The 20139-nt window shown below is 39.7% G+C and overlaps 1 protein-coding gene across 6 annotated transcripts in view; it reads left to right on the plus strand.

Moving 5' to 3' along the window:
* The window catches only part of SPIRE1 (spire type actin nucleation factor 1), a 206210-nt gene that overhangs the window by 129210 nt on the left and 56861 nt on the right, over positions 1-20139 (plus strand). For 2 of the 6 annotated variants that reach the window (XM_082668138.1, XM_082668139.1), the window contains exon 5: positions 6772-6897. The exons of 1 other annotated variant lie outside the window; for it this stretch is intronic. In XM_082668138.1, the coding sequence (XP_082524264.1) occupies positions 6772-6897 (126 nt within the window). Of the gene's footprint in view, positions 1-4800; positions 4846-6771; positions 6898-13356; positions 13445-20139 lie in introns of those variants that run through there. 3 more of the 6 variants (XM_082668142.1, XM_082668141.1, XM_082668143.1) reach the window with 3 other exon arrangements.

Here is a 20139-nt window from a genome sequence, read left to right on the forward strand (position 1 = left end):
GAGCTTCATATTATCAACAAAAGACTGTGATATAAAACCTAAATATATCAGAAGATATAATTCTGATTATGCCTTTTTCTCTTCTAAGGTGATATTACTTACACACACTGCAGTATGTGTCTCCAGACATAAAGAGTGACCTGGATTGCTGAATGCTTCGTAATTTAGAGTTTAAACAAAAACTGTATTCTCAATTAATTGTGCCAAAGTTTTTAAAAAAACTTTATGGTCTTTTACTGTGTAGTATTTTGACGCTAATTAGGGTAAAAGGCCAATGGATAATAGAGTTTCTGGCATACATCTTCGATTTGATATCAGATAAAGATTTTTTTCCTAGTTGGTACATTGCTTCAAAATACAAATGCTAATAACTTATTTGACCAAAAAATGTTTCCAAATGTTTTGAAAGTATTGTAGGCTGTCTTTTTTCTAATCACATCAGTCTAGCCCAGGTTTGCTGATAATTTCAAGTTTTGTTGAAAATATATAACAAGGTCTTATGTGTGTAATGAAGTTTTCAGAAAATTAATTTCGATTCTGGCAATATTATTAATGATTCTATACAGAGAATTCAGATAATGGAGTTGTCAGATAGACTTTTTTTTTTTTTTTGCGGTATGCGGGCCTCTCACTGTTGTGGCCTCTCCCGTTGCGGAGCACAGGCTCCGGACGCACAGGCTCAGTGGCCATGGCTCACGGGCCTAGCCGCTCCGCGGCATGTGGGATCTTCCCGGACCGGGACACGAAGCCTCGTCCCCTGCATCGGCAGGTGGACTCTCAACAACTGCGCCACCAGGGAAGCCCAGATAGACTTTTAATTGATGTTCAGGATTCTAAGAGTCAGGATTGAAACTTTGAGTAGAGAACTGGAAAATATATAGAAAGAACCAAATGGAAATTTGAGAACCAAAAAATGAAGTAACTGAAATAAAAGTTTAGTGGATGGGTTTAATAGACTAGACGGAGCTGAAGAGAGAATGAAGTGGAACGTTGTCAATAGAAAATATTCAGAGTGAAGCACAGACACAAAAAGAGTGAAAGCAGTACACATAATTAAAGTCCCAAGGAGAGCCAATGAAGAGAGAGGATGGAAGGCATATTTGAAGACATACTAAGAATTTCCCAAAACAATGCAAAACACTATGCTGCAGATTCTGGAAGCCCCACAAACAAAAAGAGCAAGATAAATTAAATGGAAAACAGTCTAGTTTCATACCTAAACTGCTAAAAACCACAAGCAGAGAGTCTAAAATCAAGCCAGAGAAAAAACTGGACTGCACCTGACTTCTCAACAGAAACAATGGAATCTAGAAGACAGACTGGAATGACATTGTCAAAGTTCTAGAATAGAACCTAAAATTCATTACCTAGTGAAGTATCTTTCCAGATTAAAGGTAAAGTAGTTCTTTTCGTGACCAAAAAAGCAGTGGCCTAGAGTAGGAGTTGGGGAGTCATCAGCTTTATAGGTAGCGTTTAAAGCAGTTAGAGTAGACAAGATCAGCTAAGGTGAGTAGAGAGAAACCCAAAGATCCAAGATTGAACCCTAAAAACTCCAGCATTTTGGTTTAGCTTAAAATTTATTCATAGAACAGCGAAGGTAGGTTAAGTAAGATATTATATAGCTTAGTCTTCTCCTTTTAGAAATAAGCTGAAACTCAGCAATGTTAAATAAATTGTCCAAAGTTATATAATGGCATGTTGATAGATATGGGACAGAACCTGTTCCTTCTAATTGTGTCCCTCTGCCCCCAAACTATCCCCTCTTTGGTAACTGTAGAAGATGATTTTGTTGCATGCTTACTGTATACTATGCTCTATGCTTAAGCACTTTAAGAACATTATTTCCTTTAATGGAAGAGTAATATACTCTCATTCTAGGGTGGAGTGCATAAGGACTTGGGCTCTAGAGTTAGACTGCCTGGGTTCATTTCCAGTTCTGTCTCACTGTGTGGCCTTGGGTAAATTACTTAGCTATTCTAAATCTGTAAATTGGGTTGTTGTAAGGATTAGCGGTGAAGATGCATGTAAACACAAAGAATAAAATAAATATCAACATTGACACTGAAATAACCACTGGGGTTATTTTTCCTCTGAGGGATTATTTCTCCTCTGTCTCAATGGAAACTTTGTGGAATTTCGTTGTTCTTTTAAAATTTTTTATACATTTAAAAATTGTGGTAAAATACACATAAAATTTACCATTTAAACCATTTAAAGGTATACAATTTAGTGCCATTAAGTACATTCACAATACTGTCCAGCCATCACCACTGTCTAGTTCTAGAGCTTTTACATTATCCCAGATGGAAACCTCATACCCATCTCTTCCCATCCTTCCTCCTTCAGACACTGGCAACCACTAATCAGCTTTCTGTCTCTGTGGATTTATGTATTCTGGGTATTTCATATGAATGGAATCATACAGTATGTGACCTTTTGTGTCTGGCTTCTTAGACTTAGCATAATGTTTTTAAGGTTCGTCCATGTTGTAGCATGTGTCAGTACCTTTTTCCTTTCTGTGGCTTAGTAAGATTCCATTTTGTGAGTATACCACATTTTGTTTATCCATTCATCAGTTTAGAACATTGGAATTCTTTCCAGCTGCTATGAATAGTGCTGGTATGAACGTTTGTGTTCTAGTTTTTGTTTGAACACCTAATTTCAATTCTTTTGGGTATATACCTAGGAATGGAATTGCTAGATCACATGGTAATTCTATCTTTAACTTTTGAGGAACCATCAAGCTATTTTCACAGTGGCTTCACCATTTTACATTCCCACCAGCAATACGCAAGGGTTCCAATCTCTCCACATTCTTGCCAACACTTATTTTCCATTTTTTCTTTGTTTTTATAGCCATTCTAGTGGATGTGAGTGGTATCTAATTGTGGTTTTGATTTGCATTTTCTAATGACCAGTGATGTTGAGCATCTTTTTATGTGCTTTTTGACCATTCGTATACCTTCTTTGGAAAAATGTCTAGTCAAGTCAATTTTTAAATTAGATTGTTTATCTTTTGTTGAGTTTGAGTTCTTTATGTATTCTGGATACTAGGTCCTTATTAGATATATGATTCGCAAATATTTTCTCTGATTCTGTGGATTATCTTTTCACTCTCTTGATAGTGTCCTTTGATGTACAAAAATTTTTAACTTTGATGAAGTCTAATTTATCCATTTATAGGCATACCTCGGAGATATTGCAGGTTTAGTTCCAGACCACTGCAATAAAGCAAATATTGCAATAAAGCGAGTTACATGAATATTTTGGGTCCCCACTGCATATAAAAGTTATGTTTATGCTATACAGTAGTCTATTAAGTGTGTAATAGCATTATGTCTAAAACAATGTACATACCTTAATTTCAAAATAAAAAACAAAAAAAAATTACAATAGTAATACCAAAAATCACTGATCACAGATCACCATAATGAATGTAATAATAATGAAAAAGTTTGAAATATTGCGAGAATTACCAAAATGTGACATAGAGACAAGAAGTGAACAAATGCTGTTGGAAAAATGGCACTGAAATACTTGCCCAATGCAGGGTCGCTACAAACTTTCAATTTGTAAAAAAAACAAAATATCTGCGATGCACAGTATAGTGCAATAAAATAAGATATGCTATTTCTTGTGCTTTTGGTATCATATCTTAAAAACCAGTACTGAATCCACGACCATGAAGGTTTACGCCTATGGTTTCGTCTAAGAGTTTTATAGTTTTGGTTCTTATATTTAGCTCTCTGATCCTTTTTTTTTTTTTGCGCGATACGCGGGTCTCTCATTGTTGTGAGAGCACAACAGTGCTCTCCCGTTGCGGAGCACAGGCTCCGGGCACGCAGGCTCAGCGGCCATGGCTCACAGGCCCAGCCACTCCGCGGCATGTGGGATCTTCCCAGACCGGGGCACGAACCTGTGTCCCCTGCATCAGCAGGTGGACTCTCAGCCACTGCGCCACCAGGGAAGCCCCCTGATCCATTTTGAGTTAATATTTATGTATGGTGTGAGATAGGGGTACCACTACTTCATTTTTTTTTTTTTTTTTTCCTGCATGTGGATATCCAGTTTTCCCAGCATCATTTGTTGAAGAGAATATTCTTTCCCTACTTAATGGTCTGGGCGCTTTCGTGAAAAATCAATCAATCATAGATATATGGGTTTATTTCTGGACTCAGTTCTATTTCATTGATCTGTATGTTTGTCCTTATGCAAGTACCACTTTGTTTTGATTAGTATAACTTTGAGGTAAGTTTTGAAATTTGGAAGTTTGAGTCTTCTAGCTCTGTTTTTTTCAAGATTGTCTCAGCTATTTGGGGCCCCTTGCAATTCTATATGAACTTTAGGATCAGCTTTTCCATTTCTTCAAAAAAGGCCTTTGGGAATTAGTTAGGGATTGCATTCAATCTGTAGATCATTTTGTGTAGTATTACTGTCTTAACAATATTAAGTCTTCCAACCCATGAATACGGGGTGTCTTTCCATTTATGTAAGTCTTCTTTAATTTCTTTCAGCAATGCTTTAGAGTTTTCAGTGTGTAAGGCTTGCACCTCCTTGGTTAAATTTATTCCTTAGTATTTTATTTTTTTGCTATTAAAAAAAATGGTATTGTTTTCTAATTTCATTTTCTGATTGTTCATTATTATTGTTTAGAAATAGAACTTTTTTGTGTTGATCATGTATCCCACAACTTTGCTAAAATTGCTTCTTAGTTCTAATAGTTTTTGTGGATTTTCTACATATAAGATTATATCATGTGCATTAAAAAAATTTTAGAGTTTTACACCAGTGTTTTCCAAGTTGCAGGGCACAGCCTGTTAGTGGGTTGTGAAATCAATTGAATGTGTAAGTTTTGTTCTGTGAAATTTTTGTGTATAAAACATATACATATGCATGTGTTTGAATCCTTTTGTAAAATGTATTTCTATTTATTTACTTAATTTTTGGCTGCGTTGTGTCTTTGTTGCTGCACGCGGGCTTTTTCTAGTTGCAGCGAGCAGGGGCTACTCTTCGTTGCGGTGTGCGGTCTTCTTATTGTGGTGGCTTGTTGTGGAGCACAGGCTCTAGGTGCACGGGCTTCAGTAGTTGTGGCATGTGGGCTTCAGTAGTCGTGGCACACGGGCTCGGTAGTTGTGGCTCATGGGCTCTAGAGTGCAGGCTCAGTAGTTGTGGCTCATGGGCTTAGTTGCTCTGCGGCATGTGGGATATTTCCAGACCAGCGCTTGAACTCGTGTCCGCTGTATTGGCAGGCGGACTCTTAACCACTGTGCCACAGGGAAGCCCCCTAAAATGTATTTCTTACTGTGAATTACAGTCAAAAATGTTATGCCATATTCAGAACATATAATTGGAATATAAAATTGTGGGATTAGTGAAAGGTGAAAGTCCTAGCAGATGCCTTTCATAACCTTGGAAATGATAATTCTATGTGGGAAGCTGTTTTCTGCGTACAAAAATAATTGTGCAAAAAATATACTCTCTGTTCATTGGTCACTTTGTGAATAATTAAGCTTGTGAGATTTTTGCTTTTCATGCTCCCAAGGAATCAATTCTTAGCCTGTTTTTCGTACTGTGGAAAAAGTTTCTTACTGAAACTCAAGATATTTTCCTGAGAATGTATTTTATTAAAGATAGTAATCTATTAAATTGCATACAATACTTATTACAAATGAAAAAAATAGCAGAAAGACACATTGTGAAAGATATTATAAGCTACAAAGATATCTTTTACTCTCCAAAAGATACAAGTTATTGAATATAATAAATGTGTATTTTCAGTAATTGTATTAATGTCAAGTTTACTGAATATAGTAAAGAATAAGGGAGAACTTACAACTTTTTAATGCAAATGAAGTACCTTAAAACATAACTGTTGTACACAGATACAAAACTATTATTTTATAGAAAGATAAAATTATCTTTTTAATAAAATGCACTAGGCTCTTGACAGGATGTCTTTTCCAATCTAATAAGCTGTGTTTGATTTTTCTAAATTGTTGTGCGTGATGTTAAATTGCATCTTTTACCTACAAGTAGTTTTGTGGGGGTTATGGGCTGTGTATTGTAAAGGACGTTAGGACTGGTAGTATCACCAGTTGCCCTCTGCCCTCTTTCCTCCACTCCCCATCTACTGACGAGGTATCTTCCCAGTGGTCCCCATGTCTTCCTGACATTCTTTTTACTAAATTATACAACTCAGTGTGTATTAGAATGATCCTGGGCTTCAGAATCAAATAGGACTGTGTCAAATTCTCCTTCTCCCTTATGTTAACTTTATGACTGTGGACAAGTCACTTGACTCTTCTGAAGCCTTAGTTTCTGTTGCTATTTAATGGTGCTAATTCAGGGTTACATTGAAGAGTAAATGATATTATGCTGTGTATATGACATATCAAACATGGCATGATAAATACTCAATAAATGGTAGTTATTAAAATACCTGAGTTCTGATCAGTACTCAGTAATTGGTAGTTCCCTTTGTACTCCCAACCAAAACTTTTACACATGCCCTATCGTTTTCAAGTAGAAGCTAACTAATTCTAGTAAGCTCATCTGTGCTGCTGGGTGCTTGTTAGTTACTGGACCACTTTTTCCATATTAATTGTGTGGACTTTACTGGTCGTCTTGTGATGCATTAAGCTTTGGGTGATGGGAATTGTGGGGTTGCCTTGCTGTCTGATATGAAAATGTGAATATACTGGGTGTGTCTGTTTTTAAGGTACAAAAACCCCACAGATAATAAAAAAGTACCTTTATTTTCCTCTTCTGTAGTTATGTGCTGCTCATCTCCCAACTGCATCAGAGGCACCAAATCATTATCAGGCAGTGTGTCGTGCACTGTTTGCAGAGACAATGGAGCTGTATACATTTCTGACTAAAATTAAGAGTGCAAAGGAGGTAAGTACTACTGCTTTCCTATTTAATGGCATTGTGAAAGAGAAAACTGAATTTTCAACATTGCCTATCATTTAAAATATTTATTGCCATCCTGATGAGTGCTGAAAATCATTCAGGAAAGAAGCAACTTAGGCAGAATTAAATCTGTTCTTTAAAATGTTACTGTGTGAATCCATTTAATAAAACAAAGATTTTCATAAAGCTTCCTTACAAATGGAAAATAAATGTTACTGAACTGGTTTAGTCAGTTTCCCATGTGACTTGCTTTTCACCCTCTTTCTGCCACTCTTCTTTTGTCCATTGTAAAAAAATGTTAGTGTGTCTTTCAGGAAGGGATAAGGATGCAGAGAGGAAGCTACACATCTGATGATTTAACTTTTATAGTGGATGTGATTAAATATTTAATGCAGGAGATATGAATTAACTTTCAGATAATCCAGAATCTCATTTTAGCTATTTTCTTTATTATCTATCAGTGTCTATGAGTTAAAAATACTATGTGTACCCACCCACAATGGGCCAGTAGTCACTGCGTGAGGCAGGGGCTGGCAGCCAACCAGGCCGGGGTCCAGCTACACTCACCAGCGCACCCACAGCAGTCAGCCCCGCCGCAACTGAAGGCCCATGCAGCCCACAGAGGGTCACTTCTGTTGCATACAGCTCTGGTGCCCAGAGGGGAGTGTGCTGCTGGGCCCCATAGAATGTCTCCTATAGAAGGCCACTTATCCAAGAATGGGAAACACAGCTGACCTACTTAATACATAAAAATAAACCTTCCAAACTCTGTACTACGGAATAGAAAGAGTACAGAGGCAGGGTGGGGGTAGAGGGAGCTTTCCCTTTTTACTTTATATAACTTGTGTATTTTTCAATTTTTATAAAATTTTGTGTAATAAAAACATTTTAGTTGAAAAAAATTTCATGTAGATTCCAAAGAGAATCATTCTAATTTATTTACAAGGTGAATTGCCATATTTCACATCCCACAGACAGTTGTGAAGATTCTTGAGATCTTTGTAAAGCACCTGGCACGTAGTAAGAGCTCAGTACATGATCAGTGGTGGGTATCATTTCTTTTGTGACTGAAGTATGGAGTTTATCTGAAACACTAGTTTAAAACCCACGATGACACACAGTTTGGGGAGAGACACATATGGGATGTGTAATATAGTACACATATGGGATGTGTACTATATTAAATAAAGTACGACTAATTAGTTCTGGTAATATGTAAGTTTATTCAGATCACCCTTAATAAATCACCTTAAATAAATCCATTTTATATGTATGAATAAGAGCTCCAAGCATTCCTCTTTAGTTCTAACCAGGATACTGCTTATAGTCTGTCTTTTTTGATAGGCTAATGAAAAGTTATGTCTATTTTTCTAGGAATTTATAGAATTGGACCCAAGAAGAAAGTCTTTAACTTTCTCGTTTTGTGCCATTACCATATTGTCTTGATTACTGTAGCTGGTGAGAGTGGACATCCTTGTCTTGTTCCTGATCATAGAGGAAATGCTTTCAGTTTTTCACCATTGAGAATGATGTTTGCTGTGGGTTTGTCGTATATGGCCTTTATTATGTTGAGGTAGGTTCCCTCTATGCCCACTTTCTGGAGAGTTTTTATGATAAATGGGCGTTGAATTTTGTCAAAAGCTTTTTTGCATCTACTGAGATGATCATATGGTTTTTCTTCTTCAATTTTTTAATATGGTGTCTCACATTGATTGATTTGCATATATGGAAGAATCCTTGCATCCCTGGGATAAATCCCACTTGATCATGGTGTACAATCCTTTTAATGTGTTGTTGGATTCTGTTTGCTAGTATTTTGTTGAGGATTTTTGTATCTATATTCATCAGTGATATTGGTCTGTAATTTTCTTTTTTTGTAGTATCTTTGTCTGGTTTTTGTATGAGGGTGATGGTGGCGTCATAGAATGAGTTTGGGAGTGTTCCTCCCTCTGCTATATTTTGGAAGAGTTTGCAAAGGATAGGTGTTACCTCTTCTCTAAATGTTTAATAGAATTCACCTGTGAAGCCATCTGGTCCTGGACTTTTGTTTGTTGGAACATATTTAATCACAGTTTCAATTTCATTATTTGTGATTGGTCTGTTCATATTTTCTATTTCTTCCTGGTTCATTCTTGGAAGGTTATACCTTTCTAAGAATTTGTCCATTTCTTCCAGGTTGTCCATTTTATTGGCATAGAGTTGTTTGTAGTAGTCTCTTAGGATGCTTTGTATTTCTGCAGTGTCTAGTGTAACTTCTTCTTTTTCATTTCTAATTTTATGGATTTGAGTCCTCTCCCTCTTTTTCTTGACGAGTCTGGCTAATGGTTTATCAATTTTGTTTATCTTCTCAAAGAACCAGCTTTTAGTTTTATTGATCTTTGCTACTGTTTTCTTTGTTTCTATTTCATTTTTTTCTGCTCTGATCCTTATGATATCTTTCCTTCTGCTAACTTTGAGTTTTGTTTTTTTCTTTCTCTAGTTCATTTGGGTGTAAGGTTAGATTGTTTATTTGAGAATTTTCTTGTTTCTTGAGGTAGGCTTGTATTGCTATAAACTTCCCTCTTAGAACTGCTTTTGCTGCATCCCATAGGTTTTGGATCATGGTCTTTTCATTGTCATTGGTCTGTAGGTATTTTCTGATTTCCTCTTTGATTTCTTTAATGATCTCTTGGTTATTTAGTAACGTATTATTTAGCCTCCATGTGTTTGTGTTTTTTACGTTTTTTTCCCTGTAATTGATTTCTAATCTCATAGCATTGTGGTCAGAAAAGATGCTTGATATGATTTCAGTTTTCTTAAATTTACTGAGGTTTGATTTGTGACCCAAGATGTGATCTATCCTGGAGAATGTTCCGTGCACACTTGAGAAGAAAGTGTAATCTGCTGTTTTTGGATGGGATGTCCTATAAATATCAATTAAATCTGTCTGGTCTATTGTATCATTTAAAGCTTCTGTTCCCTTATTTATTTTCATTTTGGATGATCTGTCAATTGGTGTAAGTGAGGTGTTAAAGTCCCTCACTATTATTGTGTTACTGTCGATTTCCTCTTTTACAACTGTTAGCAGTTGCCTTATGTATTGAGGTGTTCCTGTGTTGGGTGCATATATATTTATAATTGTTATATCTTCTTCTTGGATTGATCCCTTGATCATTATGTAGTGTCCTTCCTTGTGTCTTGTAACATTCTTTATTTTAAAGTCTATTTTATCTGATATGGGTATTGCTACTCCGGCTTTCTTTTGATTTCCGTTTGCATGGAATATCTTTTTCCGTCCCCTCACTTTCAGTCTGTATGTGTCCCTAGGTCTTAAGTGGGTCTCTTGTAGACAGCATATATATATGGGTCTTGTTTTGGAATCCATTCAGCAAGCCTGTGTCTTTTGGTTGGAGCATTTAATCCATTTCACGTTTAAGGTAATTATCGATATGTACGTTCCTGTGACCATTTTCTTAATTGTTTTGGGTTTGTTTTTGTAGGTCCTTTTCTTCTCTTGTGTTTCCCACTTAGAGAAGTTTCTTTAGCATTTGTTGTAGAGCTGGTTTGGTGGTGTTGAATTCTCTTAGCCCTTGCTTGTCTGTAAAGCTTTTGATTTCTCCATCGAATCTGAATGAGATCCTTGCTGGGTAGAGTAATCTTGGTTGTAGGTTCTTCCCTTTCCTCACTTTAAGTATATCATGCCACTCCCCTCTGGCTTGTATAGTTTTGCTGAGAAATTCGCTGTTAATCTTACGGGAGTTCCCTTGTATGTTATTTGTCATTTTTCCCTTGCTGCTTTCAATAATTTTTCGTTGTCTTTAATTTTTGGCAGTTTGATTACTATGTGTCTCAGCGTGTTTCTCCTTGGGTTTATCCTGTATGGGACTCGCTGCACTTCCTGGACTTGGGTGGCTATTTCCTTTCTCATGTAAGGGAAGTTTTCGACTATAATCTCTTCAAATATTTTCTCTGGTCCTTTCTCTTTTCCTTCTAGGACCCCTATAATGCGAATGTTGTTGAGTTTAATGTTGTCCTAGAGGTCTCTTAGGCTGTCTTCTTTTCTTTTCATTCTTTTTTTCTTTATTCTGTTCCATGGCAGTGAATTCCACCATTCTGTCTTCCCGGTCACTTATCCGTTCTTCTGCCTCAGTTATTCTGCTATTGATTCCTTCTAGTGTAGTTTTCATTTCAGTTATTTTATTGTTCATCTCTGTTTGTTTGTTCTTTAATTCTTCTAGGTCTTTGTTAAACATTTGTTGCATCTTCTCCATCTTTGCCTCCATTCTTTTTCCGAGGTCCTGGATCATCTTCACTATCATCATTCTGAATTCTTTTTCTGGAAGGCTGCGTATCTCCACTTCATTTAGTTGTTTTTCTGGGGTTTTATCTTGTTCCTTCATCTGGTACATAGCCCTCTGCCTTTTCATCTTGTCTATCTTTCTGTGAATGTGGTTTTTGTTCCGCAGGCTGCAGGATTGTAGTTCTTCTTGCTTCTGCTGTCTGCCCTCTGGTGGATGAGGCTATCTAAGAGGCTTGTGCAAGTTTCCTGATGGGAGGGACTGGTGGTGGGTAGAGCTGACTGTTGCTCTGGTGGGCAGAGCTCAGTAAAACTTTAATCTGCTTGACTGCTGATGGGTGGGGCTGGCTTCCCTCCCTGTTGGTTGTTTGGCCTGAGGCACCCAGCACTGGAGCCTGCCTGGGCTCTTTAGTGGGGCTAATGGCAGACTCTGGGAGGGCTCACTCCAGGGAGTACTTCCCAGAACTTCTGCTGCCAGTGGCCTTGTCCCCATGGTGAGCCACAGCCCCCCCCCCGCCTCTGCAGGAGACCCTCCAACACTAGCAGGTAGGTCTAGTTCAGTCTCCCTTGGGGTCACTGCTCCTTCCCCTAGGTCCCGATGCGCACACTACTTTGTGTGTGCCCTCCAAGAGTGGAGACTCTGTTTCCCCCAGTCATGTCAAAGTCCTGCAGTCAGATCGCACTAGCCTTCAAAGTGTGATTCTCTTGGAATTCCTCCTCCTGTTGCCGGACCCCCAGGTTGGGAAGCCTGACATGGGGCTCAGAACCTTCACGCCAGTGAGTTGACTTCTGTGGTTTAAGTGTTCTCCAGTCTGTGAGTTACCCACCCAGCAGTTATGGGATTTGATTTTACTGTGATTGCACCCCTCCTACCCTCTCATTGTGGCTTCTCCTTTGTCTTTGGATGTGGGGTATGTTTTTTGGTGAGTTCCAGTGTCTTCCTGTCGATGACTGTCCAGCAGCTAGTTGTGATTCCGGTGTTCTCACAATGGGGAGTGAGAGCACGTCCTTATACTCCACCATCTTGGTTCAGGGTCTTTTTTTCTTACTATATAATTTATGATTCATTAAAATAAAGCAAAAGCTTTGTTGACATATCTAAGCAGAAACTTGAATCTCCATTCTTCTTTCTGGAAACTCTGCTCCATTTTTAAAAGGAACTTCTCAGTACCCTCAGGCTCTTCTCAGGACTCCCGCTCCCCCAAGGGCAGTGCTTTCTCTTGCCTCCCTCTTGTGGGAGGCTGCTCTGTCCTCCACAGCTTCAGATCTTTGGACTGGGGTCGGTTGGTGATATTCTCTCTCTCTGCTGCTTCTAAACAATGACTCTTCATACTTGTACCAAAACCTCATGCCATCTGCTTCTGTTATTCTTGAACCCATTGTCACTGTCATCTGCCAGCATCTTGACTGATTTGATTGATAAAAGAAACTTTAGCTTTGTCTCCTTGACACCTCCTCTACTTCAGCACTCTGCTTACCTGAACACACCTTTGTCCTCGTGATAACCTGTGATCATTCCATCTTGGAAATCGTGGGCTTTCGTTCCTCACCCCCTGCCCATTGAGCTCTTCCACTCACTGCCACCTGAACCGGTATTGTCCCTTGACCTCCCCTCCCCACTATTTTCTGACAGTTTATCAGTCCTTCCTGGATTCACTTCTTGTCCTGTGTGGCTTAGATTTAGTCACTTCACCAAGAGTTCAGGCCCACATGTCCAACCTGGGTTATTACAATAGCCTCCTGCTGGTCTCATCTCTGTAAATTCTCTCTGTCCAGTTCACCTTCCACTTTGTCGGGAATGATTGCTGTAGGTCACAGATCTGACCCGAGGAGTCTGGCTCCAGGCCCAAACCTCCGCGTGTTCTTCCAGGCCTGACCTGAGGCCTGCTTTCCCAGGCAGGCCTCCCGGGGGCAGGCTGCCCTTTCTACACGGGACTTGAGTGCTGCACTCTGGTTTTCTGTAGGGGATGGTGAGCTTGGTGTGCCACGCCCACAGGCCACAGGAGCACACACACCTGCATTCCTCACCCGGCGCCTGCACTCGAAGGACCTTGGCTAAGGCCCTTGCCTCCACTCTTTCCCTCCACTAGCCCTGGGTCCACATATGCGGGGCCCCTGCTGTCCAGTGCTCTTCCACAGTGAGAAGATCACCCACCTGCACCGCCTGTCACCTGACCTCACCCAGCGCCATTCTGAGGGGAAAATAGAGCAAGGAGAGCAAAACCTCTTTGTTGGCCTCTTGTTTGCGCTGCTGCGGTAAGGGAATAGGGCGTGGTTGTTATTTTCAGTTTGGCTCATCCTTCCTGATCACTGGACACCTGGCAGCTTGACAAGGCACTTTGCTTTCTGGTTAACATGGCTCCTCATGGCCTAGAGAGTGAAACCAAACTCCATTGTCTTGCACACGAGGCCTTATGGCATTTCACCTAGTTGTGTTTTTATTCTCCTTTTCAACTCTCCCTTCTTTGCATTTTACACTATCCAGTCAGAATTACTTACAGTTTCCGAATATATCATGCTTGTTGTATGTCTGTGGCCCTAGCACATTTCTGTTCTTTCTGCCTGGCATTCTCTCCCCGCCTTGCCTTCTTGGTGAGCTCCTGTTTACCCACCTAAAAAGCCTGCTCACGTGGTACCTCCCTCCACCCTTCACTTCCTCTGTCTTATACCCCTCAGTCCTGCATGTCTCATACCCCCCGGGAGTTATTTGCTTGTCTTTGAACTGTTTCTCCACAGCTGGACCAGACAGTGCTTGAGAAGAATGACTGTGTTTTGAATCATTTTCCTGTTGGTGACTCTTACTGCAGTGTGTGCATGTAGGAAACACTCTAGAAATGTCTGTTGAACTGAAATGATTTATGCATTATGTCTCTGTTTTCAGAGCTTCAGAAATGTTCTGGTTGAAAGAAGCCAGTTTTGAAAGCATTTTTGACTATTAGAAGCATTTTGACCAAGATATTTCTAGTAAATACAGGAAGTTTTGTGGGCTGTAGATGAGGCCTTTGAGTGCCCTTTCCATTCTTTAAATTTATAAATAAGAACTTACTTAATAGTGAGTCTTGAGAAGGTAAGCTATAAAATATGTGGAAATCCTGGCATGAACATTCTGTACCATTTAATTACAGATTTTATACTGCATAAATTGCCTGTCAATACTGAGGTTTTAGGAATAAAGTCTTATAGGGTCCAAATGCATTTCCCTTTCCTCTTCAATGTATGCATTTTTCTTGAAATTAAAGAAAATTTTCATACATATTAGTTCATATACGTATGTTAGTCACTTTAACCTTTAACCTAGTCTCAAGAGTGCTAAATTCACACTAATAATAAAAAACTCTGGGCTAATTTGATTTTTTTTCTGAAGATCTCAAAATACACAATTTTAGAATCGGACGAGGGACTTCCCTGGTGGCACAGTGGATAAGAATCGGCCTGCCAGTGCAGGGGACATGGGTTCAATCCCTGGTCCGGGAAGATCCCACATGCCACGGAGCAACAAAGCCCGTGTGCCACAACTACTGAGCCTGCACTCTAGAGCCCATGAGCCACAGCTACTGAGCCTGCATGCCACAACGACTGAGCCTGCACTCTAGCTGCCTGTGCTGCAGCTACTGAGCCCACACACTGCGACTACTGAAGCCTGCATGCCTAAAGCCCGTGCTCCACAGGAGAAGCCCGCGCCCCACAATGAAGAGTAGCCCTCGCTCGCCACAACTAGAGAAAGCCTGCGCGCAGCAACGAAGACCCAACGCAGCCAATAAATAAATTAATTAAGTTTTTTTAAAACCCATGGGATTTCTTTTAAAAAAAAAAAGAATCAGACGATCTTTCTTCTATACCTGTGAGTTACTGTATATCAACTGGAATTTTCAAAGTAATAATGTCTGATTCAACAGGTTGATTGATTATCTGTTTATCAGTGACGTTTCAAACAACCATATATCTGTGTGTGTGCGTGTGCTTGTGTGTGCGTGTGCGTGTATAAAATTAGGGTAAAATATTAGTATCAAAACATTTGAGCTCAGTTGTTGATAATGTATTGATTTGATAGACCAAAAGTACTTTAATTATATTAAACCTCTTATATGCTCAATTGGCAGTTTATTAAAATATAAAACCCATAACCTATTTCCAAGTGTTATAATTGTTCTATAAAGTGGTCATTACATTTACCAGACCTAGCTACTTTACAAAGCACAAGGCCTTGTAGTCCATCTATTTATTTAGAAAGTAAATTCATTTTCATAATGATCTCTTTTCATGATGTGATGATTTCCTTCTTAAACAATGAATGAGACCCTTTAAGGTGGTTCTCCAAACGATAGAGAAGATTTGAATAGGCTGCTGTTATTGTGTCTCAAAGGCAATTTGATATCCTTGAAAGTGAGTACGTGTTCCCGTGTCTTATAAGCAATTTGATATCCTCGTATGTAAGTGTAGATGGAGGGACTGTCTGAGCTGTCCATTTAGTGCATAGGGTCGCGTGAAAGAAGAGATGGCCCGTGCCCTCGTGCCAGTGAACCCCCCCAGCCCAACTCGACTGGCTAGAGCTGGTGAGCATGTGCAGTGGGGAGGGGAGGATTGAGCTTGACAATTTCAAGTGTAAATTACTTTGTTGGAAAAAAGGAAATTATATTAATGGCAGTGTGCTTTAATTCATTGCTGTCTAAGTAGTTTTTGATCATCAGTCCCTGGTTTTGTTATTATTACATGAAATTATTTATCAGTTCCTCATACTTTAAGCCCTACAACCACAAAGTGGCTGCTGTTGTTTGCTTCATTTAGTCTTCATGACCAGTCCTGTGACTCTCACTTTGTAGATTAGTATACTGAGGCTTAGCTTAGAGGTTCCCATAGAAGGAAGTTCTCAGAACTTCTGATGCCTGTGTTTCCATCCTCATCCCGCTCTCCAGCCTGGCAAAGGTGCTCTCTGCAGTTATTCCTGTTTTCTTGTAAGAACAGTCACCTGCAACAGACTTGTCCATGGCTGACAAGAGTCCCTGGAGGAAAGTGCAGGTGTACGCTTTGATACAGGCTTTTAATCAGGGTTGGGAAGAAGGGGGTGTGAGCCAGAGAGAATAAAATTTGGAGTTAGGGGATAAGGGGACTCATGAGGGAACATGTGTGCGAGCGCGTGTGTGTGTGTGTCTGTCTATCTGTCTCACACACGCACACAGATGGGAATGGGATGGGAGGAGGGACGTGTCATGTTAGGTTTAGGTATGAAGTAATATGGAAATGGAAATGTCAAAGATTGAGATAAAATTATTTCCAGACTAGAAAGTCAGTTGACTGATTCCAGTATGTTCCCAGCCGGCTCTAACATTATTGCCTCCACATTTAGTGTGTAGTGTGCCCTCCCCACCTTCTCCAGGAAATCCTTTCACAGTAGAGGTGTAACTCTATTTATCATTGTAGAAAAAACTTGATGTATCAGGGAAGTACACTGTTTAAAAAGAAGCTTTTGAAAAAAAATCTTGTTTTCAAGCAAATAACTCATTTTTCATTTTTATTATATTTAAAATATATCAACACCAGTCATTTTTTAAAGCCCCTTTTGTGTTGGTGAATCATATTCTTCCACTCATTAGTCATGCGACTGGCTTAAGTCAAATAGCCTTTGCTAGATTTCTGTTTACTTCACTTTAAAAAGGGAAGTGGGGGCAAAATAGACATGCTCAGATTCCTTCTAGTCATAAAATGCTCTGCAGAAAGTGCAATTCATGTGACTAAATCTTTGTTCTATTCATTCAAGATTTTCCTCATTTTTGTACCAGTCTTGTTTTGTGTAGGCAAAATATATACAGATAAACATTTAAAATGCATTCCCAGTAAAATTTGCTAGGAAGTTAATGTATACTATTTTATATCATATTTTATCCATTTTTTAAATCCGGTTTTATATTATATTTTAAATTCAAGATGGATTTCATAGGAAAGCAGTTCAGTGTTGTAGATTTTATAGGAAAGCTCAGTGTTGTCAGTATTGAGCTATAAACTCAATACTGACATTGCTACTGTACTGATGTCAGTGAGGACTAAAACTTCTGTATTTTATTTATTTTTAAAATTATTTATTTATTTATTTGACTGCACCAGGTCTTAGTTGCAGCATGCAGGATCTTTACTTGCAGCATGTGGGATCTAGTTCCCTGACCAGGGATCAAACCCGGGCCCCCTGCATTGGGAGCACGGAGTCTCAGTCACTGGACCACCAGGGAAGTCCCAAACTTCTGTATTTTAAAATCTAACGGTAAGCAAATTCCTGGAAAGAAGAAATTCCTAATATAATAATATTAGTCATAAGTGAATGAACAGTAAAAATAATTGAACATTATGAAACATGTTCATATCATTGCAATAAGAACTCTTAATTTGAAGGCACGTAAAAGGTTTTTAAAGCACGTAATTTCTGTTAGAAGATTATATACTTAAAGTGATGAACGTTTTCTCTCCCCTTGCAGTTTCTTGTGCCATACATGTAAATAACCCCAGAATGAAGGTTGAATACCACCAAACATCTTGATCTTTGAGGGATAAGATGTCTAATATCGTTAAGCCATCTTGGATTTCTTCAGAGGCAGGCTATCACAGTGTAGATTGTCATTTCCGATTATCTGATCATAATGATCTTTATCTCTTCTCAAGTGTGAGTGCACCTGTGGTGCTTGATTATTTAGTTGCTTGTTGACATCTTAAACTCCTCTTATAAATGCTATGTTCATTCACCCTCTGAATTATGGTTCTTCATTTATATCCTTCAGTCCTCAGCTGAAAGGACGTCTGAGGCGTCTCCTAAATGCTCTTATGTAGTGAGCGCACTCGGCCTGTTTCTTTAAAGTCACATTACTCTGTGTATTTCCTTTCTAGCAGCCATCACAGTCTAGAGTTGTTTTGCTGGTCTCTTTTCCCCCTCATTCATATCTGCCACTAGGATACATTCTCACTGAGGGCAGAGATCTTTTCTGTCCAATTCACTGCTGCAGCCGCAGTGTAATAGGGCCTGTATAAATCTTGGATCAGCGTTGAATGACTTAGAGAACTGTGGCAGGTATTGGACATCTGATTTCTGCCACCTCTCTCGAATCGTGGTCCCCTGACACTCCTGACTTGTCTCCAGATGCAGAGCCTCCTTCGTGTTCTTACCTGTGCCTTACTCGTGCAGTGGTCTGCGTCTCTTGCCTGAGTTGTGGCAAAGCCTCCTAATGGAGGATAGACTGTATCCTCCAGTGTTCCGTCCCCGTGTACAGTCTGTCCTCCAGTGTTCCATCTATCCTCCAGCTTTCCGTCCCTGTGTAAAGATGTGTTGACTCCTTGATGCTTGTAGGTGGAAAGTTTAGACCCCCTTAGCACAGCATAGGGACCGTTTACAGCCGGGCCCCAATCTGACCTCTCTGGGCTCTTCATTCCTTGTTGCTCACCGCGCGTACACGCTTTGCTACCCTCCTCCAGCCCCTGATTGCCGAGGGCCTCTGCACCTGCTGGAAATGTCCTTCTCCTCTCTTCTCTCACATAGAAAATGCCTACTTAAGACCTAACTCAGATGTCCACTGTTCTGAAATGCTTCTGCTGATCGAAGTTAATTTCTTTATTCTCTGTGTTCATTCATAGAGCACTCTGCTCTGGCTTCTGTCACTTATCACACTGTATTGGAATTACCATTTACGTTCGTCTCCTCATTAGACTGAGCATCTTAGGGACAAGGACCATGTTTATATTCCCAACCCTGTCATAGAATTAGGGACCGAGGACAGCATCTCCTGTCGTCTTTTTATGTATGTTCCCCTTGCTGCTTCCTCAGCTTAGGACACTAGGGCCCTTCATTAATGAGATTTTTTTCAACCTAGTAAATGTCACATTTTGTTCTATAGTTGAATTTTCCTAAGTGTTTAACACATTAACATTCAAGAAGAAATAGAGCAAAATAGAATCAGCCTTAAGTCCTTTATAGTCCATCCCCTTGTATTCGAACTGCTGTCCAAAGTGGGAACCTGAGGAGTAGGGGGTGAGATGGAGTGCTACTGGACTTTTATAATTTTTTCAAAGATTTCCACTCTAAGGAAATGTATGTACTTTGGGAAAAAAGACCCAAAGCCCACAGCTGCAGCTCTGGGCTGAAACAATTTATGTCACTTTCACATAAACATTTATAATCCCTGACTATCTCTTATTCATTGCCTTTGTGAGCACTTTAAACTTCGTGATAGTCCTGATAAGTAGGCAGTACTACTGTTTGCGTCCCGCCTCATTTTATAGAGAGGAAAGCTGAAGCACAGTTTAACAAACTATAATCAGTTAGCTGCCCATAGTGATAGAAAGAATTGGGATTAACACTCCTTTCTAAGGATTTAGAAATAGTGACAAACACCAAAAATGGATCTTGCAGTAGGAGATGAGGATGTACAGGAGGATTCCATAAACCTGAGTGTGGGGGTGGGCAGAGACTGGGGGACTTTCGGGGACCTGTGAGAATGCAGCAGCCATATTTGACTATTGCAAATCCTGGCGAGTAGAGAAGCACTAGGTCCCAAAGGAATTAGGATCAATTGGCAAAATTTATTCATTCACGCAACAGTTGTGTCATGTGTCTCCTATATGGCAGGTGCTACTACAATGAATAACAGCAAGTATTTCTCCCACACTTATCCTGTGCAGACACTGCTCTAAGGCTGTGGTGCGCATTAACTCTGCAGTTCTCCCAACAGCTGTGCATTCAGTGCTCTTACTATTTACATTTCACTGGGGACACAGTGGTGAACAAGATACTCCAGTAAGAGCCACAGCCCAGGAGCAGCCAGTCCAGCAGTGGGATGCGGGTTGTGGCATGTGAATGGAGGCACCGTGAAGGCACCTGTTTCCTCTTCTGGTACTCAGAGATACAGCTGTTAGAAGGAGCATTACACCAGTGTCTCCATTTTCTAAGTGTTTGAGGGATTCTCACTTACATGTGA

This window comes from Grampus griseus, assembly GCF_964374135.1.
Source record: "Grampus griseus genome assembly, chromosome: 12".
Lineage (NCBI taxonomy): Eukaryota > Metazoa > Chordata > Mammalia > Artiodactyla > Delphinidae > Grampus > Grampus griseus.